General features: G+C 34.7%; 1 protein-coding gene across 7 annotated transcripts in view; it reads right to left on the bottom strand.

Annotated features, from left to right (window-relative positions):
* LOC150095860 (zinc finger MIZ domain-containing protein 1-like) overlaps nt 1-18,669 on the bottom strand; it is a 383,815-nt gene that overhangs the window by 55,731 nt on the left and 309,415 nt on the right. For all 7 annotated transcript variants that reach the window (XM_090409083.1, XM_090409084.1, XM_090409085.1 and 4 more), the window contains one exon: nt 1,149-1,368. In XM_090409083.1, the coding sequence (XP_090265209.1) occupies nt 1,149-1,368 (220 nt within the window). The remainder of the gene's footprint in view (nt 1-1,148; nt 1,369-18,669) is intronic.

Below are 18,669 nucleotides of genomic sequence, written 5' to 3'. Positions count from 1 at the left end.
ATCAAGTCCAATGCACATTGCTCATCTGAACCAGTATCTATTTCTGATATTCTCATAACTGTAAATGAAAAGCTGGAAGCAATCATTCATTCATTCATGGACTTGCTATGAACATTGCTTCCTGTCTTCATTTGTTCCTGCTGTCTCAATCCTGTGGAACAAGCTTCTTAATAAGGATGTTCCAAATCTACAATTCTGAGCCCCCAGAGAATCAGAACTCATTACAGAATGCTAACTTTCATGGACCAGAGTATGTACAATACTGAACATATTGTTCAATATTGTATATACATACTTTCACAGACTACAGTGGTCTATAAGTGTTGATGGCATTGCAAAATATTCAGTGTGGGAGCATTGACATACACACTGGCAATGCATTTCACTCATTCACCACTTGCCATGAAAAAAATTATCATTTATTCATCTCCTTACTCACACAACACTTACACAGTTTCCAAGGATAGCCTCTCATCTCCACCATCTACTGCCCATGATATATCTTTCCAATATCTAGCTGACAGGCTCCTCTCACCAATATCTAGGTGGTCAGATCTATGCAAAGAAATCTAGATGTTGCCTTGATTAGTGACTCATAGAGTGGAGCTATCACCTAATTATTCCTACTTATCAGTGTGTCTTCTAACAGTCAGCTTCCTATCCACCTACTTTTAGATCTGCTGTGAAAGTGGGATTTTTTTTTTTTATGTTGCATCACCCATGAAAGTTTCTGTAAACCTATAGTACATTTATACCACAGGCAGGTAAGGATTTTTTTAAATTTTTATTAATTTTTTTTCTATTTTTTATTTATTTTTTACATAGTCTGGAAACCCTGCTCTAGAGACCAAACATGGATCTCATTCTCAATTCCAATAGTGGCATATTGTGGTATTCTCTTGAATGCATTTACAGAAGCTAGAAGAATTATATAATCTCCTCTTTCCAATATGCTTGTCACCTTATTATAAAATGTAACCTTGAATTAACAAACCCATGCTGCTCTCTAGTAAGATTTTCTATTCTTTTATTGTTTGTAATAAAATGACCAACTATTTGCTTTTGTTTTCTAAAGTTCGTACTTAACTGCTACAGATTTTCAATATTTAAAAGTGAATTTAAAAATTATGGGCTAAAAGATTTCTTACCTGTCCATACTGACTATTCATTGCCACTTCTTGCTGCTGTTCTTGAAGTGCTACAACCCTGGCTGTGGCAGTGGCAGTTGCAGTGGCGGCTGCTGCAACTAGAGCTGCTGCACTAAGGGCAGATGATGGGGCTTGAAAATCTCCTGCTGCATTGTGCCCTGGTGTACCCATGGGACCTGGTCCCATCCCACCTGTCATAGGGTTTGGATTTGGGCCATAACTATAAAAATAAAAAAAATCCTTATTCAAATCTAATAAATCAATTGAAGCAGCATAATAAATTGATAATTAGGAAGTCTTTCATTATGAAAATATTATATTTTGTTCACATAAAAAAGTATACAAAAGTAGTGTTTGCTTTATAAATATCAGTAATATTTAACACTACTTATGGAAAAAGATAAGAATATAACAAAGACCACAATTTAGTCTTCACAAAAGACAATAGTAGTCAGCAAACCAATCCATCCAGCCTTATCACATAGCATATCATAATAATAAACAAATTGAGCAAATTCATATCTGCTGATTTAATTACAACTGTTTGTTACATATAGCTGATGAAAATTTAGGTTTACTGAGTTATTAAACTGCTAATGTTTTGTATATAAAATATTAGCAATTTAGTCATTAAATTTAATTCTGCTTTAGTTATGTCAATAAACTGATTTATAATTAATTCAATCAAAGCTGAAAACAAAACATTAAGATGAAATGAAAGATGTCCATTTCATCTTAAGTTATTTGAATTACAAATTGATGAAAAAAATAATTCAAATTGTAGAGAAATATTAAAATATTAAATTCTAAGTACGCAAACCCTTCTTACGAATTAACTTCTCTTGAAAAGAAGAGTTAATTCTACAGATACAGGCATCTCCAAAGTCAAAAAGATTCATTGCAAGAGACATAAGTTAACCATCACTCACACAATACTTATCATACCTCTCTTGAAACACCGTTGGGGTAACCACACCAACCTCTGGCAATCATTCCACTCATTCACCACTCTCCAAGCAAAAAAATCAGTCAACACAACCTTACTAACCACGCTTTCACACAACTTTCAGGAAGTGACCCTCTGTTCTCTCCCTGCTCATCATGTATTGAAAAATTTCTTTTGTGTCAATTTATAGAATCACTTTAGTAACTTATAAATTTTTATCATGTCCCCTCTGTTTCACCTGTCGACTAAACTCTGCAATTCAGACACTTTAAATCTGTCCTCATAACGATCATTTTGCAGACTTATCACCAACGTCTCTGAATCCTTTCCACTGCATCCTGATCTCCAAGAAAACAAAGGGAACAAAATATATGCAAAGTAATCAATATTTAGCTGACTCATAGTCTTACAAAGAGCTATAATAACCGCTTTATCTTTACTTGTCAACATCCAAGCAAGTCTGTAATCTAGTATCATGAATACAACGCATGCAATCTTTTCATCCCTAAATGCAAAAATGCATTACCTTACATTTTACATTAAATTGACAATCATTATTCTTTGCCCACTTTTCCAATTTACTTAAATCATCCTGCAGGATATTCATCACCTTTATCAACTATTGCCTTCTCCAGTTTTTGCTTCATCAGCAAAAAACTGAATATTTCTCTTTAAATTATTCCCTATATCAGCATTTCCCAAACTTTTCCTACGACGGAACACTTCGCAAATCCTGAAATTTTCACAGAACACCTTGATTATTTTGTAATGTATTAATAATTAATTGTTAATTTAGCTTTTTTATTATTAATTAATAATTGATCATTAATTAATTAAACATAATTAAACATAAACATCATTAAATTAATATGTGCTGATTTTCATTGACATATCCCATTCTGATCACCAAAAATTAATAATATTATTATAAGTACTTATGAGTGAATGAAGACTTTTTCTCCTGTGTGCTGGTAGTTCTCCCCCCTTTTGTACATCCTGGAGATCGCTTTGTAGGCTGGTGGTGGATGACTCACTATCTGTTGTGTCACAAACACCTTCAATAAGAGATTTCTTAATACCAAAATTAAACAAAGTCCCTTGTCTCTTATTCATATTAAAATTTAAATCTGCAAGCCTGTTACTTTTAAAAAATCACGGCACTACAATTTCAAAACTTTCACCCTACAATACGAACTTGCAGAAAAAGTATTCAGTATTACTAGATTTGAGAACCATATCTTCAATTTTAGTGGAAAATTTTTCTTTATACTTCCTTGCAAATTGGTCACTAGCATTTGCAACACAGATGTTATTTCTTTCAGTTGAGGATATGCCACCCATTGTTGTAATCAGCTTACAGGCAATTTTTTATGATCGGTCATAAACGGCAGTATTCTCTTTCCCAATTGCTGAAAGATTTTGTTGTGTAAAAATTAACGATAATTCATGAATATTTCCATGTTTAAAAATATACCATTTGGTCACTGACATTTGCTACACAGATGTCATTTCCTTCAGTTTTGAGAATAGAGGATACACCGCCCATTGTTATAATCCACTGGCAGGCAATTTTTATGACTGATCATAAACAGTGGTATTCCCTTTCCCAAATGTTGAAAGGCTTCGATGTATGAAAATTAACGATACACAGATGTTCAAATACAAACTAATTTATTAATTACTGACCATTTACGAAAAACAAAACTACATTAGATCCTACCAGTTTCGCCAAAAAGCCAGACAACTGTCTGGCTTTTTCAAGGCGTTTACGGAGACAAAAAAACTAGTAAATGCAAATTGAAAGGAACATAAAAAACGTTGTAAACCAACTAGTAGCTAAGGTTACACGTTCGCATGACAGAAAGGACTTGTTGTTCTTATTCATTATCACGCATGTGTGTTTGTTGTAAACGTGTAATGTGATTACTGGCTAGATGTAGTTCAGATTGATTTAGAGAGAGGATCAGGTTTTTCCACGAACATTTTAGGATTGCACCCCAATTTCTGTTGAGGTTTCCACCAGTTATTAACAATATTGTGGCTTCCTTGAATATACGATGTCTGTAGTCGTCATCCAGATATGGCATGGAGCTGTTTTGCCACTCTATCATGTGGTTAGATGTACAGAAATGATGTGCTAAGCCGGAAGAGACACTTCTGTTGTGGTTTACATCATCAACACGTTCTTTTTGTCTGATTTCTAAACACCATGAATTTGTCCAATGTAGGCAAAACCACAGGAGCAAGGAATGTAATATACTCCTGGATATTTGTAGAAATGCACCTTATCTTTTGGGGATCCTAAAACTTGACTGATGCTGGTGGTTGGTTTGAAGACCACTCTGATGTTGTAGGCTCTTAGTATTCTGGCTATTTGATAAGAAATTGACTTGATGAAAGGGATCACTACAGTAGAAATGTGCTGGGAGCGTGATTCTTCTTGTCTGGGGTTGTCACCGTATAGATATTTTTTGATGATGTTTTGAGGATATCCATTTTGTGATAATGTGTTGGCTATTAGTGAGAGTTCAGTCTGTGTATCTTTCTCTTCTGATATAAACTTTCTGGTCCTATATTTCAACATGTGGATAATGTTCAGTTTGTTTGTCTTGTGATGGTTTGAAGTATAATGAAGATATCTTCCAGTATCTGTGGGTTTCTGTAAATAGATAATTTGACACTATTTGACACTATTTGAAAAGTTCATTGAATTTCCTAATTTGTTTGTCCTTATAAAGTTTGAAAGTTTTTCATAATTGCGTTGTATCATCTGATCTAATTGATTCCATATGGTATATTCTAAATTGTTAGAAATGTCATCAAATAACTTGCGGCAATTAATATCACTTTTATTTAGTTTGTATCTCGTGTGTTGAATCCTTTCTCTTACAAGCACCAATGAAGGGCATAGATAAATTTTTTTTAGCTGATATAGAGTTGATATGACCTCTGACTATGAGGAACTTTGGAATGATTTGAGAATTCCCTGCAACGTCGAAGTAATGTTAAGTGGTTCAAAAGTTTGGCCTTTCTGCATTATTCTCTTTCCATGCACCGAACTTTGTGTTTAATTAAACTATTTAAATTAAACATATTTGGTCGTTTATATAATTCAAATACAAACTTATTTATTAATTACTGACCATTTACGAAAAACAAAACTACATTAGAGCATACCAGGTTTCATATTATACACAGATGTTATTTGGCATTCTGGGTCTGAGATTTTCAACATATTCGTAAATATTATTCTCCTCAGAATATTCCACTATAAAATATTTATTCACGAAAAATGCTTAGGAAATTAAAATGACAACTTCCAGGAGAAGTTCTCGCGGAACACTTACTCACCTTCCGCAGAACACTAGTGTTCCACGGAACACCGTTTGGGAAACCCTGCGCTATATCATTAATATAGAAATTTATGAGTAGTAGTTCTAGTATATGGGGTGCTTAAGGGTAAAAGCTGTATAACTGAGAGGAAACCTCCACATCGCCTTTAAAGGAATGCGGAAAACTGACCAGGGCTTCTGACCTAATGTCCAACCCTCACCTTTTCATGGTGCACTCTGTTGGGTATCTACCTGAATACTGAATGAACGAGGATGGGATGGCAATTTGGGATTTAGCCGACCAAATTGTATTCTAATTAAATAATAATTTAATTAGAATACAATATAATATACAATATAACAAGGCCCCCGTTGTTTTCGCCAGGGAACCAGGGCGAACAGCGAAAAGTCAGGTACTGGAACAAATCTGAAAGTACACCCCTACTCAACATCACCAGAGTTAAAGATTGGTACTATCAACATAAGAAGCCTGAATGGCAAAGAAATGGAGCTAGCCGAGGAATTAGATGAAAGTACCAGATCAACATAATAGGGGTGACTGAAAAAAAAAGACAAAAACTGATGAGATCTTTCTGAGCAATAAATACAAAATGTTATATTCAGACAATGACAATCAAGAAAAAGAAGGAGTAGCCATAGTATTCAACACAAAATACGAGGCTAATCTTGAATGGTAGGCGGTCTCAAGTAGAGTGATGTGGGCAAATATCAGAATGGGGAATTGGACAATGAGACTTATTTGTGCCTATGGTCCTACAGAAGGTTCTACTAAGGTAGAAGTGGAGGAATTTTTTAATGCTTTAGAGCAGTGCTTCCCAAACTTCTGGATGTCAGGGCCCCCTTTGCAAAATTAAAATATTTCACGGCCCCCCCTCGAAAAAAAATCGTAATAGAGATATGTTATTATAATATTTATTGTATTTATATTCAATACAAAACATACACAGCGATTATTGCAAAATTCAAATGCAAATATTACATATTTTGCCTCTTACCGTTTGGTTCTGAAGAGGCAAAGACTGTAATATTCGGGCTGTTCTGGTAAAATATGAAATACTGTCCATTTGAGTCTGTTTCTGCTTCTTCTGATTGTTCGTGGGATTTTTTAAAATTTTATTTTATATCGGCCACTTATCCATCTCAGGGTTAAATTTTTTAACGTAGAACAGATCAAATAATATCCCCACTTACTGATACTGGCACACTACAGACTGATAACATGAAATTAGTGAATATTACATGAATAAGGGAATCCCCGGAGCAGAAACATTTTTCTCTTTTGTGACTTTTCTCCATTTACGGTAATTAAACCTAACGCGAAACAGACAGCAAAGGCAGGTTATTAAAACGTGCAAATGATTGGTGCGGTATTAACAAAAGATCGTGCAACTGAAAGATAAAAGCATAGCTGACAATTGAGTTGAAATGCTAACTCTAGTCAACCGAATTCCATATGTGAAACTGCCATAACATTCATTATATATATATACAGGGTGTTCGGGATAAATTTGACATATTTATAATTAATTATATTTTTCCGTAAGTTACATGTATTAACACACACTTCTCTTCATTTAAAAGTTTGGACCCTTCTTCATTCATATACAAGATGTCAGAAAGGATGGATAGCTGGAACCCACCTGAATCATGGAAGAGAATAACTTGTATCATGATGATTCGTGCCCGCCATCAAAATAAGGATATTACGACTGCTGCCCAATGCTCCCTGAATACAGTAAAAACAATCAGGCATGAACTAGAGACTTGCAATGGTGACTACGAGGATGTAGCAAGAAGAAAGATCCCTAGCAGACGATCTGATTGCGTTCGTACAGCAGAATTCCTCGCAAATCTGCAGGAACAGGTGTTGAAGAACCCTGGCATTGGAATTCGGGCTTTGTTCGTGGAGTTGCTAACTGTAGTCAAGCCCTGGATAACAAGGGTAGCCAATGGTAGGCCGTATGTATGGCAGCAGGATTCAGCCCCTTGCCACACCTCTGGGAAAAGTCAAAAATGGTTGTCTGAAAATTTCTACGACTTCACCAGTCCAAATGTTTGGCCTCCAAACTCCCCAGACCTTAACCCCATGGATTATTTTGTATGGGGCGCAGTTGAAAAAGACACCAATCGCACTTCCAGTAATACAAAAGCCCAGTTAATGGATAAAATTAAAACAGTTTTTGCCCTTCCCAGGGAGACTGTAGCATCAGCTTGTTCGAGGTTCCGAAGCAGAATTGAAGCTGTGATCGATGCTAATGGTGGTTATTTTGAGTAAATCTTGTTGATAGTATTGTAATTAACTCTGCCTGTAATGTTTTTTTGTCAATTCATTAAATTTAATAGATACAAAGAAGATTTTCTTTTTCCTTACGAAACTGTCAAATTTATCCTGAACACCCTGTATATATATATATTACTTAGTTTTAACACTTTTACGAATTTTAACACGTTCGGTTGAATTTTATTGCTGCCTTGGGAAATCGAACTCGCATACATCTAATTAATAACAATAGTTTTTAGTTAGATACTGTGTTTGCCCATGCAACATATGGTTTTGTTTCTGTCTATATATGCAGCATAGGTTCTGTATGAGGGGACATGTGATTCATTAATTAATGTGTTTTTATCTCAGTTGTCTCTAATTGCACTATTTGTTGAGAAATATATTACACAGACTCCTCATACCTTATTCACGGGCATAATAAAAGTACTTGTTTTTATTGCCTCTGCAGTATAGTAGCTGTTAAGGAGGGGTGTTGTTTACCACTGCAAGGGAGTTACTATCTCCCCACATGAATTTGTTTAAGCTTTTTTTCATGTGTGAAGTACATGCGAAACTTTTATTGGTGACAGAAAACTAGCTCGGATGACAGTGATAATATAAAACGAGTTTTGATGTATATAAAGTCAATATCAACAGTCCCTGATTACGAACGTGTGATGAAAGGGACAGGAAGATTTGGAGCTTCCCTGGAGAGCATTCGAAGTAAATACAATTAACCAATGCTTTGAAATGAAACATATCAATAAGCAATATTTACTAATATTCATTAAGCACCGAAATACGAAGGAAGCAAAGTTTGTGAACCAACACCAATGCGTGAATTTTTCCATTAAAATATAAAAAATAACAAAAAAGAAATAATAAATAATAAAAGTTAAATAAGTTTCTTTTAAAATAAAAAAAATCTACTTAGTCTTAAAACATTTTAAATTTGTTTTCATTATTTCACGGCCCTCTCAACAAAACCTACGGCCCCCAAGGGGGCCGCGGCCCACAGTTTGGGAAGCGCTGCTTTAGAGAAAGCATCTGACACAATGAAAAAGGAAAAGTTGGTCCTTGTTGGAGATCTAAATAGCAGAGTAGGAACTGATTGTCAGACATACAAAAATATTTTGGGAAAATTTGGAGAAAAGAGAAAAGCTAATAATAATGGCAAATATTTGTTGGATTTCTGCTCAGGACATGGACTGGTTATTACTAACACCATGTTCCAACATAAAAACGTGCACAAATTCACATGGAGAGAAGAGGAAAGGAATAAGATAAGTCTCATTGACTGTGATATTATTGATAGTGATGTTTTCTCCCTGGTGCAGGATACCAGAGTGTACAGAGAATTTGAAATTGGAAGTGATCACTATTTAGTCTTGAAGAGGATAAAATTGAATTTCATATTGAAAAGATTAATATGTAAGAAAGTTTTAAAGCGAATAAAAGTTGAGCAGCTCTCAGATGTGAACTGTAGACTAAAATACACAAAGTTTATTGAAGAAAAAATGAAAGAGTTTGAGAACAGGAACCAAACTTTAGAGATTCAGTGGCAAGCCTTGAAGAAAACCTTGATTGATTCAGCCAGAGGCATGTGGTGAGGTTGTCTGCATGGATAGAAAAATCAGACCTCCATGGTGGAAACAGGAAGTTAAAGAGGCAGTGAAGGAAAAGAAGAAAGCATATCAAAAGTTCCTGTCAAATAAGTCAGCTTGTGCTCTTAGAGAATACAGACAAATGTAAGAAAGCTAAACACTGCATAAAACTAGCTAAACAAAAGTCATGTGACGACTTTGGCAAGAACATAGAAAATAAATATCAAGAGGGTGGCAAAATATTTTGGAGGTTATTGAAGAAGCTTAGAAATGGAGGAAAGAGTACTGTAAAAGGAGTTAGAGATCATAAAGGTGACACGAAAATGGGAGAAAAAGATATCCTTGAAGTATGGAGTAATTACTTCGAGAAATTGCTAAATGAACAAGCAGTGATAGCACAGTGGTAAAAAACACTCAACAGGCTTACAGTCAGGAATACATATCCATACTTGAAGTAGAAATAGCCATCAAAGGTTTAAAATGTTGAAAGGAAGCAGGAGTAGATGATATTCGACCAGAAATGCTGAAGTATGGTGGTATAAAAGTCTTGCAGTGGCTGCATTACATAGTTCAGAAGGCCTGGACAGAGGGACGAATTCCTGATGATTGGAGTAGAGCTCTCATAGTACCCATATATAAAAAGAGAAATAAAACTGAACATGAGAATTACAGAGGTATTTCTCTACTGAGTGTTCCTGGTAGGATATATGCAAGTATACTTAAGAAACGGTTGAGAAGAATTGTAGAAGAAAAGCTTGGTGAAGAACAAGCTGGATTTTGGCCAAATAGAGGCTGTCAGGATCAGATCTTCACTTTACGACAAATAGTGGAGAAATCATGGGAATATAACAAAGATCTCTATTTGAGTTTTGAAGATCTGGAAAAGGCATATGATAAGGTGCCAAGAGAGAAGCTATTCAATAAGCTATAGTTATATGGTATCAATGGGTCATTATATCAAGCAATACTTAGTCTTTATTTGAGTTGTAAGTCATCAGTTAGAATTGAAGGAAGTACAGGAAGATGGTTTAATGTTAAATCTGGTGTGAGACAAGGAAGTACATTATCCCCTCTGTTATTCATTATCTATATGGATCACATCACATTATGAAGGAAATTGGTATTAAACATGATATCAGAATTGGAGATGTTAATGTCAGCTCTTTGCTTCATGCGGACGATGTTATACTTATGAATAAATCCACGACAAGTCTGCAAGATTCCTTGAGTAAATTGAATAGCTGTTGTAATAGATATGGTATGAAGGTCAGCAATAAAAAGACAAAGACAATAAAAATAGGCAGAATCGTTGAAAATGTCAAGTGCACTGTGAACGGAGAACCTGTGGAACAAGTAAAACATTTCCCCTACTTAGGCACGATTTTTAGTGACGATGGTAAATTAAATATGGAAATAGACAACAGAATCAATAAAGCTGGTATAGTAGGAAGTCAACTGAATAAATTCATATGGAATAAGAGAGAAATTAGTCAGAACACTAAATTAGCTGTATACAAGACAGTGTTCAAACCAGTTTTAACTTATGGATCTGAGAGCTGGGTCAGAAGTAAAACACTTCACCAAAGACTAGAGACCGCAGATATGAGTCCTGAGAAAGATTAGAGGCGTGAATAGATGGCATCAATGGCAATATCATATTAAAAATGAGGATGTTAGGAAAGAACTTGACATTGTCAGCATCCAGGAATGTGTTGGCAGAGCTAATCTCAGGTGGTATGGTCATTTTAATGGAATGGGCGAGGAAAGATTGGCAAAACAAGTGTTCTCTGTCAGGTTGGCAGGAAAACAACCCAGAGGAAGACCAAAATATAGGTGGTTTGATACGGTACAAAGTGCCTTAGACGATAGAAATATAAGATCTGATAATACTGGAGTCTTGACAAGTAACTGACTGATCTGGAGGAAAATTGTAGATAGGAAATTAGTAATGATGTAAATTTTTCATGTAGTACTATCATATCCTGTACACCTCTTGAGGGTACATGGCAGAAATTTCATGATGATGATGATAGTTCTAGTATACAAGGAGTAGTAGCACCTGCAGCACTCAACTAGTCATCCTCATTTGCTTTGATTCCACTTCACCATACGCCACCCTCTGATGTCTGTCAGCCATCCTCCAATCCATGTGATGACACCAGCTTCATATCCACTCCCATTTGCCTCAACTTGCTTAACAGTTTTCCATGGGGTATTCTGTCCAATGCCTTTGCAAAGTCAAGCAGTATCATGGTGTAACCATTTCCTTTATCCAATTCTGTTGTCACTTTATTATAAAATGTGATTAAATTACTAAGGCAGGACCAACCATTTACGGAGTTTACTCACCGTAGAACATATTTCTATCCACTCATTCCTGAATTTTTCCTTTAACCAACTTCTCCAATACTTTAACCACCACTCCTGAGATATTAATTTGCTACTTCTGTATTGGAGCCACCTTTATGTAATTGAATTATCTTACCCACTTTCCACTCCCTTGGAATATTACCAGAGTTGAAATTTAAACAACTTTGTAAGAAGTACATTCAGTTCTCTTACACATTCTATATACAGGTCTACATGCATCCCATCCCGCTGCCATATTCAATTGATATTTATATCATGCTGAGCACCTCCATTTTGTCTATTCTCAATTCTCACATCAGTAATTGCAAATGTCCACCTAGATTGATACATCCTTGCAAATTGATCACTTTGTAACTCAACTATTTCTTCTGCTTCTGTTACTTTCCTGCCATCAGCACTGAGCAAGTTATCCTTCCATAATCATTCTTTCTCTTACATGCTACACAGCAAAAAAACTTTTTTCAATTTACTTTGGCCTGCTTAGATAATTGTCACTCATAACTTGATGCTTTCCTTACCAGTTACCTTCATGCCTACACTTTGTATTCATCATGAGCATGCTGATCATCTTTTCTTTTTATTCCCTACACAAGTTTTTTCCAGCTCCTGTTTTATCACTACTCATCAATTTAACCCCTTCATGGTCTATCCTGCTGATCTTGGATGTGCAAACCAATACTTCCTCTCTCTCTCTCAAACAATCACCAACCACTTCTCATGCACTACTGACTTCTTTCTCTGTAGCTTCTTATATCACAACACTGCTCCAAGCCACAACCTGTTTGTCATAATTGCCAGCTTTGTAATTCCACGTTAATCCTTTCCTGACTAAGAATCTTACATTATGAGCGATGTCCCAGAACAAGACTGCATGATCACTTTCCAAGATCAGAGGTAGAGTTTTTACTGTAGTTATGGATAGATCTTCCGATGCTATGACCAGATCCAATGCTTGCAGATACTTGGTCCCCTCCATCACATGCTATTTAAGATAATTTTTTCTTAATAACTATATAAATTTCCATCTTGTCATGTGCTCTTTCTTCTTATAGATAAGCAAAATTTCTATTATCTTAATTATTGGCATAACATTTTCAAATATTTAACTTGGAATTTAACTGGAGGCTTGATTTTAAGATTCACATCCATTACAAAAAAGTAAACACTTCAATCTGGTGAGAGCTATACACAATGTTCCGCATATCAGTTCATTGCCATTCAATAAAATGAAAATAATTTTCACATGTGAAGAACTCTATAAACACTTGACTATCAATAAAAGCAAATCACATCTCCACAGTCAATAACTTTCCAAAGAATCTGTAACCTAAACATGAATGAACGAGAACATTTCAGCAGCTTTCAGCTAGACTCAATTACAATTGAATACAAGTAAGCTGTAATTTTTCTAGATTAAGGCTATTTATTTTTATGTCACTTCCACTCACAAAAGGCTGTAAACCTATAGTGTATAAGTACTGGGAATGGGCTAAGGAGTTTTATTATTATTTTATATTTATGTTTAATATAATCAAAAAACCTTGCTCTAGAAACCAAACTATAGTCTAGAAGAGAAGGAACTTTTACAAATGACCTCAGGCCTCCAAATAAACAGGCCAATGATCTCACTCTGGACATTCTCATTTTAAGGTTTAATGCAATAAATACAGCCCATATAAACAATTATTTATATATAAATAATTATTATAATCAAATGTGTTGTTTGATTATAATCAAGCAACATATTTGATCACTGAGACATCGTCAGGGAAACGATATTAAAATTGCAAAAACACATACAAATTTGCACAAAATAATAAGATTAGACTGAAAGCCTAAAGTCCTATGAGGGGCACACTCTATGGGTGCTGTTGGCCAGACTTAGCTGTCCTGGGTTGAAGTTTCCCAAATCTTGGGAAGTGTAGTACAATCATATTTATTAAGATTAGGCTCTGTTAATGAGGGTTTTGATAACACCTTATTGTTGAGAGGCAGGATGATGGGAAAATTTGTGTGGGTGGGTTTTCTGTAAACTGAGAAAGACAGAGTTCCATTGGAAAGCTGAGTGATGAGTCTCAAGAAAAGGCAGGATATTGTTACCATACTTATGGCAACAGACGTATTTTTTATGTTCTTCTAGATAATTGTTAGCAGATTTCCCAGTTTGATTATAATATGATATATGGACTTGGTAGACACCTGGAACAGAGAGAGAGAGAGAGAGAGAGGAGGAAGAGCATCCTTGGCAGAGCAGATGAGGGTGGCCAGCTTCAGATAAGTTTGAATACAGTGCAGAAATTATACTTTTTTAAAGTTCTGGTGATTTTTTCTGAGGTGCCCTGGATATAATGAACAATGATGGCATGACCATAGTCAGCATATTGAGAGGGACGTGAGGAACAACTAATTTGTTGATATTTTTGGCACTGCAGCCATTTGACAGGAAAGCTGGCAAATAAAGGAGAGTTCAGCTGCAAGTTCAGGCTTGGTTTAATAGAGATTGGAGGCTCTGTTAACAAGGGTTTTGATAACACCATGTTGTTGAGAGGCGGGATGGTGGGAAAATTTGTGTGGGTGGGTTTTCTGTAAACCAAGAAAGACAGGGTGCCACTGTAAATCTGAGTGATGGGGCATCAAGAAAAGGCAAGATATTGTTGTTATTTTCTTTTTTCTACAGTGAACTGGATTCTAGGGTCTGTTGAGATGGAGGAAGGAGTCTAATGTGTCTGAGCCATGTGGCCAAATAGAGAACATATCATCAATGTATCTTAGCCAGTATCAAGAGCATGTTTTTTAAATGATTCATATAATAATTGGAGAGAGGTAGAGGAGAGCCATTGTTGTACCCTTGATCTGTTTATAAATGGTATCTTTTTCCAAATGAAGTAGCTAAAATTAAAATGTTCAATGATATCAAGGTGGGGAAACATTTTTTTTAGTAAATTTAAAGTTTCAGAAAAGGGGATACTAGTAAAATGAAAGGTGACATCAAAGCTCATCATGATATTATATGGTCTGAGTTTTTTCTTCTTTTTTTTTAACTATTTCAGGAGGCCAAGATATGACATCTTTATGAAGCATTTTTAATGATTTCTTTTCAGAATCAGTTATCAATAGAGCCCTTTGTTAACAGAGGCTTCCAACCTCTGTTCAACTAAGGCTGAACTTACAGCTGAACTCTTGTTTATTCACCAGACTTTCCTGTCCAATGGCTACTATGCCAAAAAAGATCAAATTAACTGTTCCTCATCACATCCCTCTCAACACTGACTATAGTTATGCCATCATTGTTCATTATATCTGGGTGACTCAGAAAAATGGCCAGAATTTAAAAAAAAATTATCTTTATATATCTAAGCATATATTTTTAAAAAAAGGTATAAAAAAACAATCTCTGCACTGCATTCAAACCTTATCTGAAGCTGGCAACCCATCTGCTCTCCAAAGGATCTTCTACCCCTGCTCTCTATTCCAGGTGTCTACAAAGTTCATTGTTCCTGCAACTTATCATATTATTTACTAAAATAAAGAGCCAAAAGGCTTCATTTCGGCAATGCAAGAGTATATGAATCAAGTGGATATTAAACCAGCATTATTTCAAAGCCGAATGCAGAAACTATGAAAGTTTTATAAAGAAGTTGACCAGAGAGCTTACGGGAATTCACTCGCCAGAATTTACAAGTTGCCCTAGCGCAGACCGTATGGAAGACATAATCACTTGCCCAAGCGTCCATATGTTGGCGAGCGTATTCCCATAAGCTCTCCGGTCAACTTCTTTACGAAACTTTCATAGTTTCTACAATCAGCTTCGGAATAATGCTGGATTTAATATCTACTTGACTGATATAATTATCATATTATAATTGAACTAGGAGATCTGCTAACATCTGTCTAGAAGAACATAAAAATTATATCTGTTGCCATAAGTATAGTCCATCAGAGTTATGCTTCACCACAAAAAAATACAAATTGTAAAGGTTTTTTTTTTTTTTTTTTTTTTTTTTTTTTTTTTTTTTAGAATCAATAGCAGATTTAAAAAATCAACCTAATCTTATTAAATATGGTTATATTAAACTTCCTAAGATTTGGGAAACTTTAATTTTTAGGCCTCCCACTTAATACAGCTAAGACTTGCCAACAGCATCCATAGAGGGTGCCCCTCATAGGACTTTAAGCTTTCAGTTTAATCTTTTCCACTTATTGTTTTGTGCAAATTTGTGTATGTGTTTTTGCAATTTTAATATTGTTTCCCTAATGACGTCTCAGTGACTGAGATGAAATATAGGAGTGATTAAATGTCGTTTAATCACTCCTATATTTGTGTCATTTATTTATTTATACGTGTTGTATTTATTCCATTAAACCTTAAAATGAGTTCAAACCAGCACGGAAGTCTAAATAATTGACTAGGCATTATCACATAGAGATATTCATAAACATATGCCCATGGTAGGATTTCAACTTGCAGCTTATCGGTTGGTGAATAGGCACACTAACTACTCAGCTAACTAAGCTGCAATATATCTCAATGGCTACAATACTGTACAGCAAAGAACTGAAATCTTTGGGAAATTGTTCTATTTGATACATTCTCAGTTTCAAGGAGGAAATCTGCAAAACGCATTAATTTTATTTTGACATAAGCATAAAAACACACATTAAATGTAGTGTTCAATGTATTAAGTATAGTGTGTTTAAATATATATTTAATCTATGCAACTTACTACAACTGTTCTGTTGAACTCTAATAGCGTAATTCACCTAATTCAGGTATGACCGAGACATGAACTGATATATGCATGATTTATGACTCATTATTTTGATTCATCTTTTGAATGTAGTCAACTTTCTCCCTGACATGTCCATATAATGTTGGATGAAATATACTAGAGTTTTTGAATAAATTCTATATAATTTGTTACATGTGTAAGCCATGAAGTTTACTTTAATATGTCTAGTGCACATATTCCATTAAAGCTATTAATTATTTGATACAAGAATCAAAATCCAAAATGATGCAATATATATTTACAGCTAACAGAGGATGTGGTAACATGCATGAAATGTTTGTCTCTACCATTATTGTCTATTTTAGGTCTGGTGTCGTATTGTGAATTCCAAAATAGACAAGATATTTCAGGCATCCCTACAATAAGAAACTTGAAAAGTTCAGAGCTGATATATAGTGGCTATCCATAAAATGACAATTATACTGTTAGTGTTCTGTGCAACCAATGCAGAATATCAACGATTTAAGTCCTCTCTCTCTAACAAGCTGCTTATAATCAATTCCTCCTGAAGTAGGACTGAACCTACCATTCAGAGTTCTATTATTTATCAACACTGCATAAAAGAATTATGAATTATCGCATATTTTTTCAAAACTTTTTCGCATGCTACACCATGCTGGTGTAGGTTAGTAACAACAATCTATTTATTTCAACCATGCATTAAACAGACAGAACTACTATTGATAATTGTTACTATCTCTATCTTCAAATGTTTGAACATCCCAGGTACTAACAAAACTTTTTTTAGGTTAAAATCAAGGTAAGCTATGTTAATAAATTTATTATACAGGGTGGGCCGTAAGTCACGAAGGGGTTTAAACATTTAATAACTTTATTAATTTTTATTTTTATTTTTATTTTTTTTTTACAAGAGACAACAGTGCAAGGAAGAACAAAGAGCAAGAAAAATTTGGTATGAATTTGGAGCTGAATTGGAGGAATGGTGAATTTTTTTTTTTTTTTTTAAGCTATCACACTGTTTAATGAGAAATGCTCTTAATAATAAATCTGATCTGCAATTCTTACACATCAGAATAACTGTTTGGATAAACTTTAGCAGGCTTTTGCAGAGAATATGCTGTAATAGCCTGCCACAGTGCTGCAAACCATCCACAGATAAATTTAATTATTAATGTGTGATATACAACTATCATAAAACACATATATACATATGTATGCCAAAAATAAGAGCACAAGACAGAAATCAAGTCAGCTATGTTTTAAAGGGTACAGATTTTTTTTTATTATTATCATCTTTCAGGTGCTTATTGTTTTGTTCATATATATATATATATATATATATATATATATATTTGAAAAAATTATAGATTTAATGACTATAAGACCAAGATAACATATAAAGATTTTAATGATAAATACTACTAGTTTCGGCATATAGCAGCCTTCTTCAGGTATTTATAAAGGAAAAGAATACTAATAAACATTGAATTATTTAAACAAACTGGAAATTACAGGTACAAATTGCCTCACATAATCGATACATAAAAACGTTGTATTTTTTCAAGTTGTTCCAACTGGCGTGCCATTGTTTGTTGCAATTGTGCATGCAGGTTCACGTGAACGCCAATATTGAATAAATGCAGCGTGGCTATCTGGAATGTTATAACTTAAATTGTTGTTTAAGTGGACCGGGTTCAGAAGGATTTCCCTTGATTCTACGATTTTCCTTTCAAACTCATCATCACAGCGAAAGATATTTTCTGATCTATTCCAGCAGACAGAGTGGCTTCGTTGGTCATCATTAGGATTATTTGAAAAAAGAACATGACTGGATAACGCAGTTGCATGAGATCTTTTGTAAGAGATGTCTCTCTTATGCTCTTCTATTCGTTGTTCAATAGATTTGTTAGTTTGACCAAAGTATGGGATATTGCAATCGCACCACAATTTATATACTCCAGGGTACTTAAGGTTGTGATGAGTAGGTTTTGGATGGCTGATTAGAGAACGGATTTTTGGAAGTGTGGTGAAGAAGGTCCAGATATTATATTTTTTAAGGACTTTAGCTATTTTCTTAGAGACTGTGCTAATGTATGGAATGGAGATGCTACCTTTAAAATTAATAGTCTCTGTTGTGCACTGCCTAGGAGGATTCAGAAGAAATTTCTTAATTGTTTTTTCAGAGTATCCATTTTGTTTAAAAATAAGAGTGAGTGATTCATTTCTTTTTGTAG

Source organism: Typopeltis vanoorti, chromosome 19 (genome assembly GCF_054136105.1).
Source record: "Typopeltis vanoorti isolate ZY-2024b chromosome 19, IOZ_Tvanoo_1.0, whole genome shotgun sequence".
Taxonomy (NCBI): Eukaryota; Metazoa; Arthropoda; class Arachnida; order Uropygi; family Thelyphonidae; genus Typopeltis; species Typopeltis vanoorti.
The sequence above is the reverse complement of the archived record's forward strand: the minus strand, read 5'-3'. Positions and strand labels throughout refer to the sequence as shown.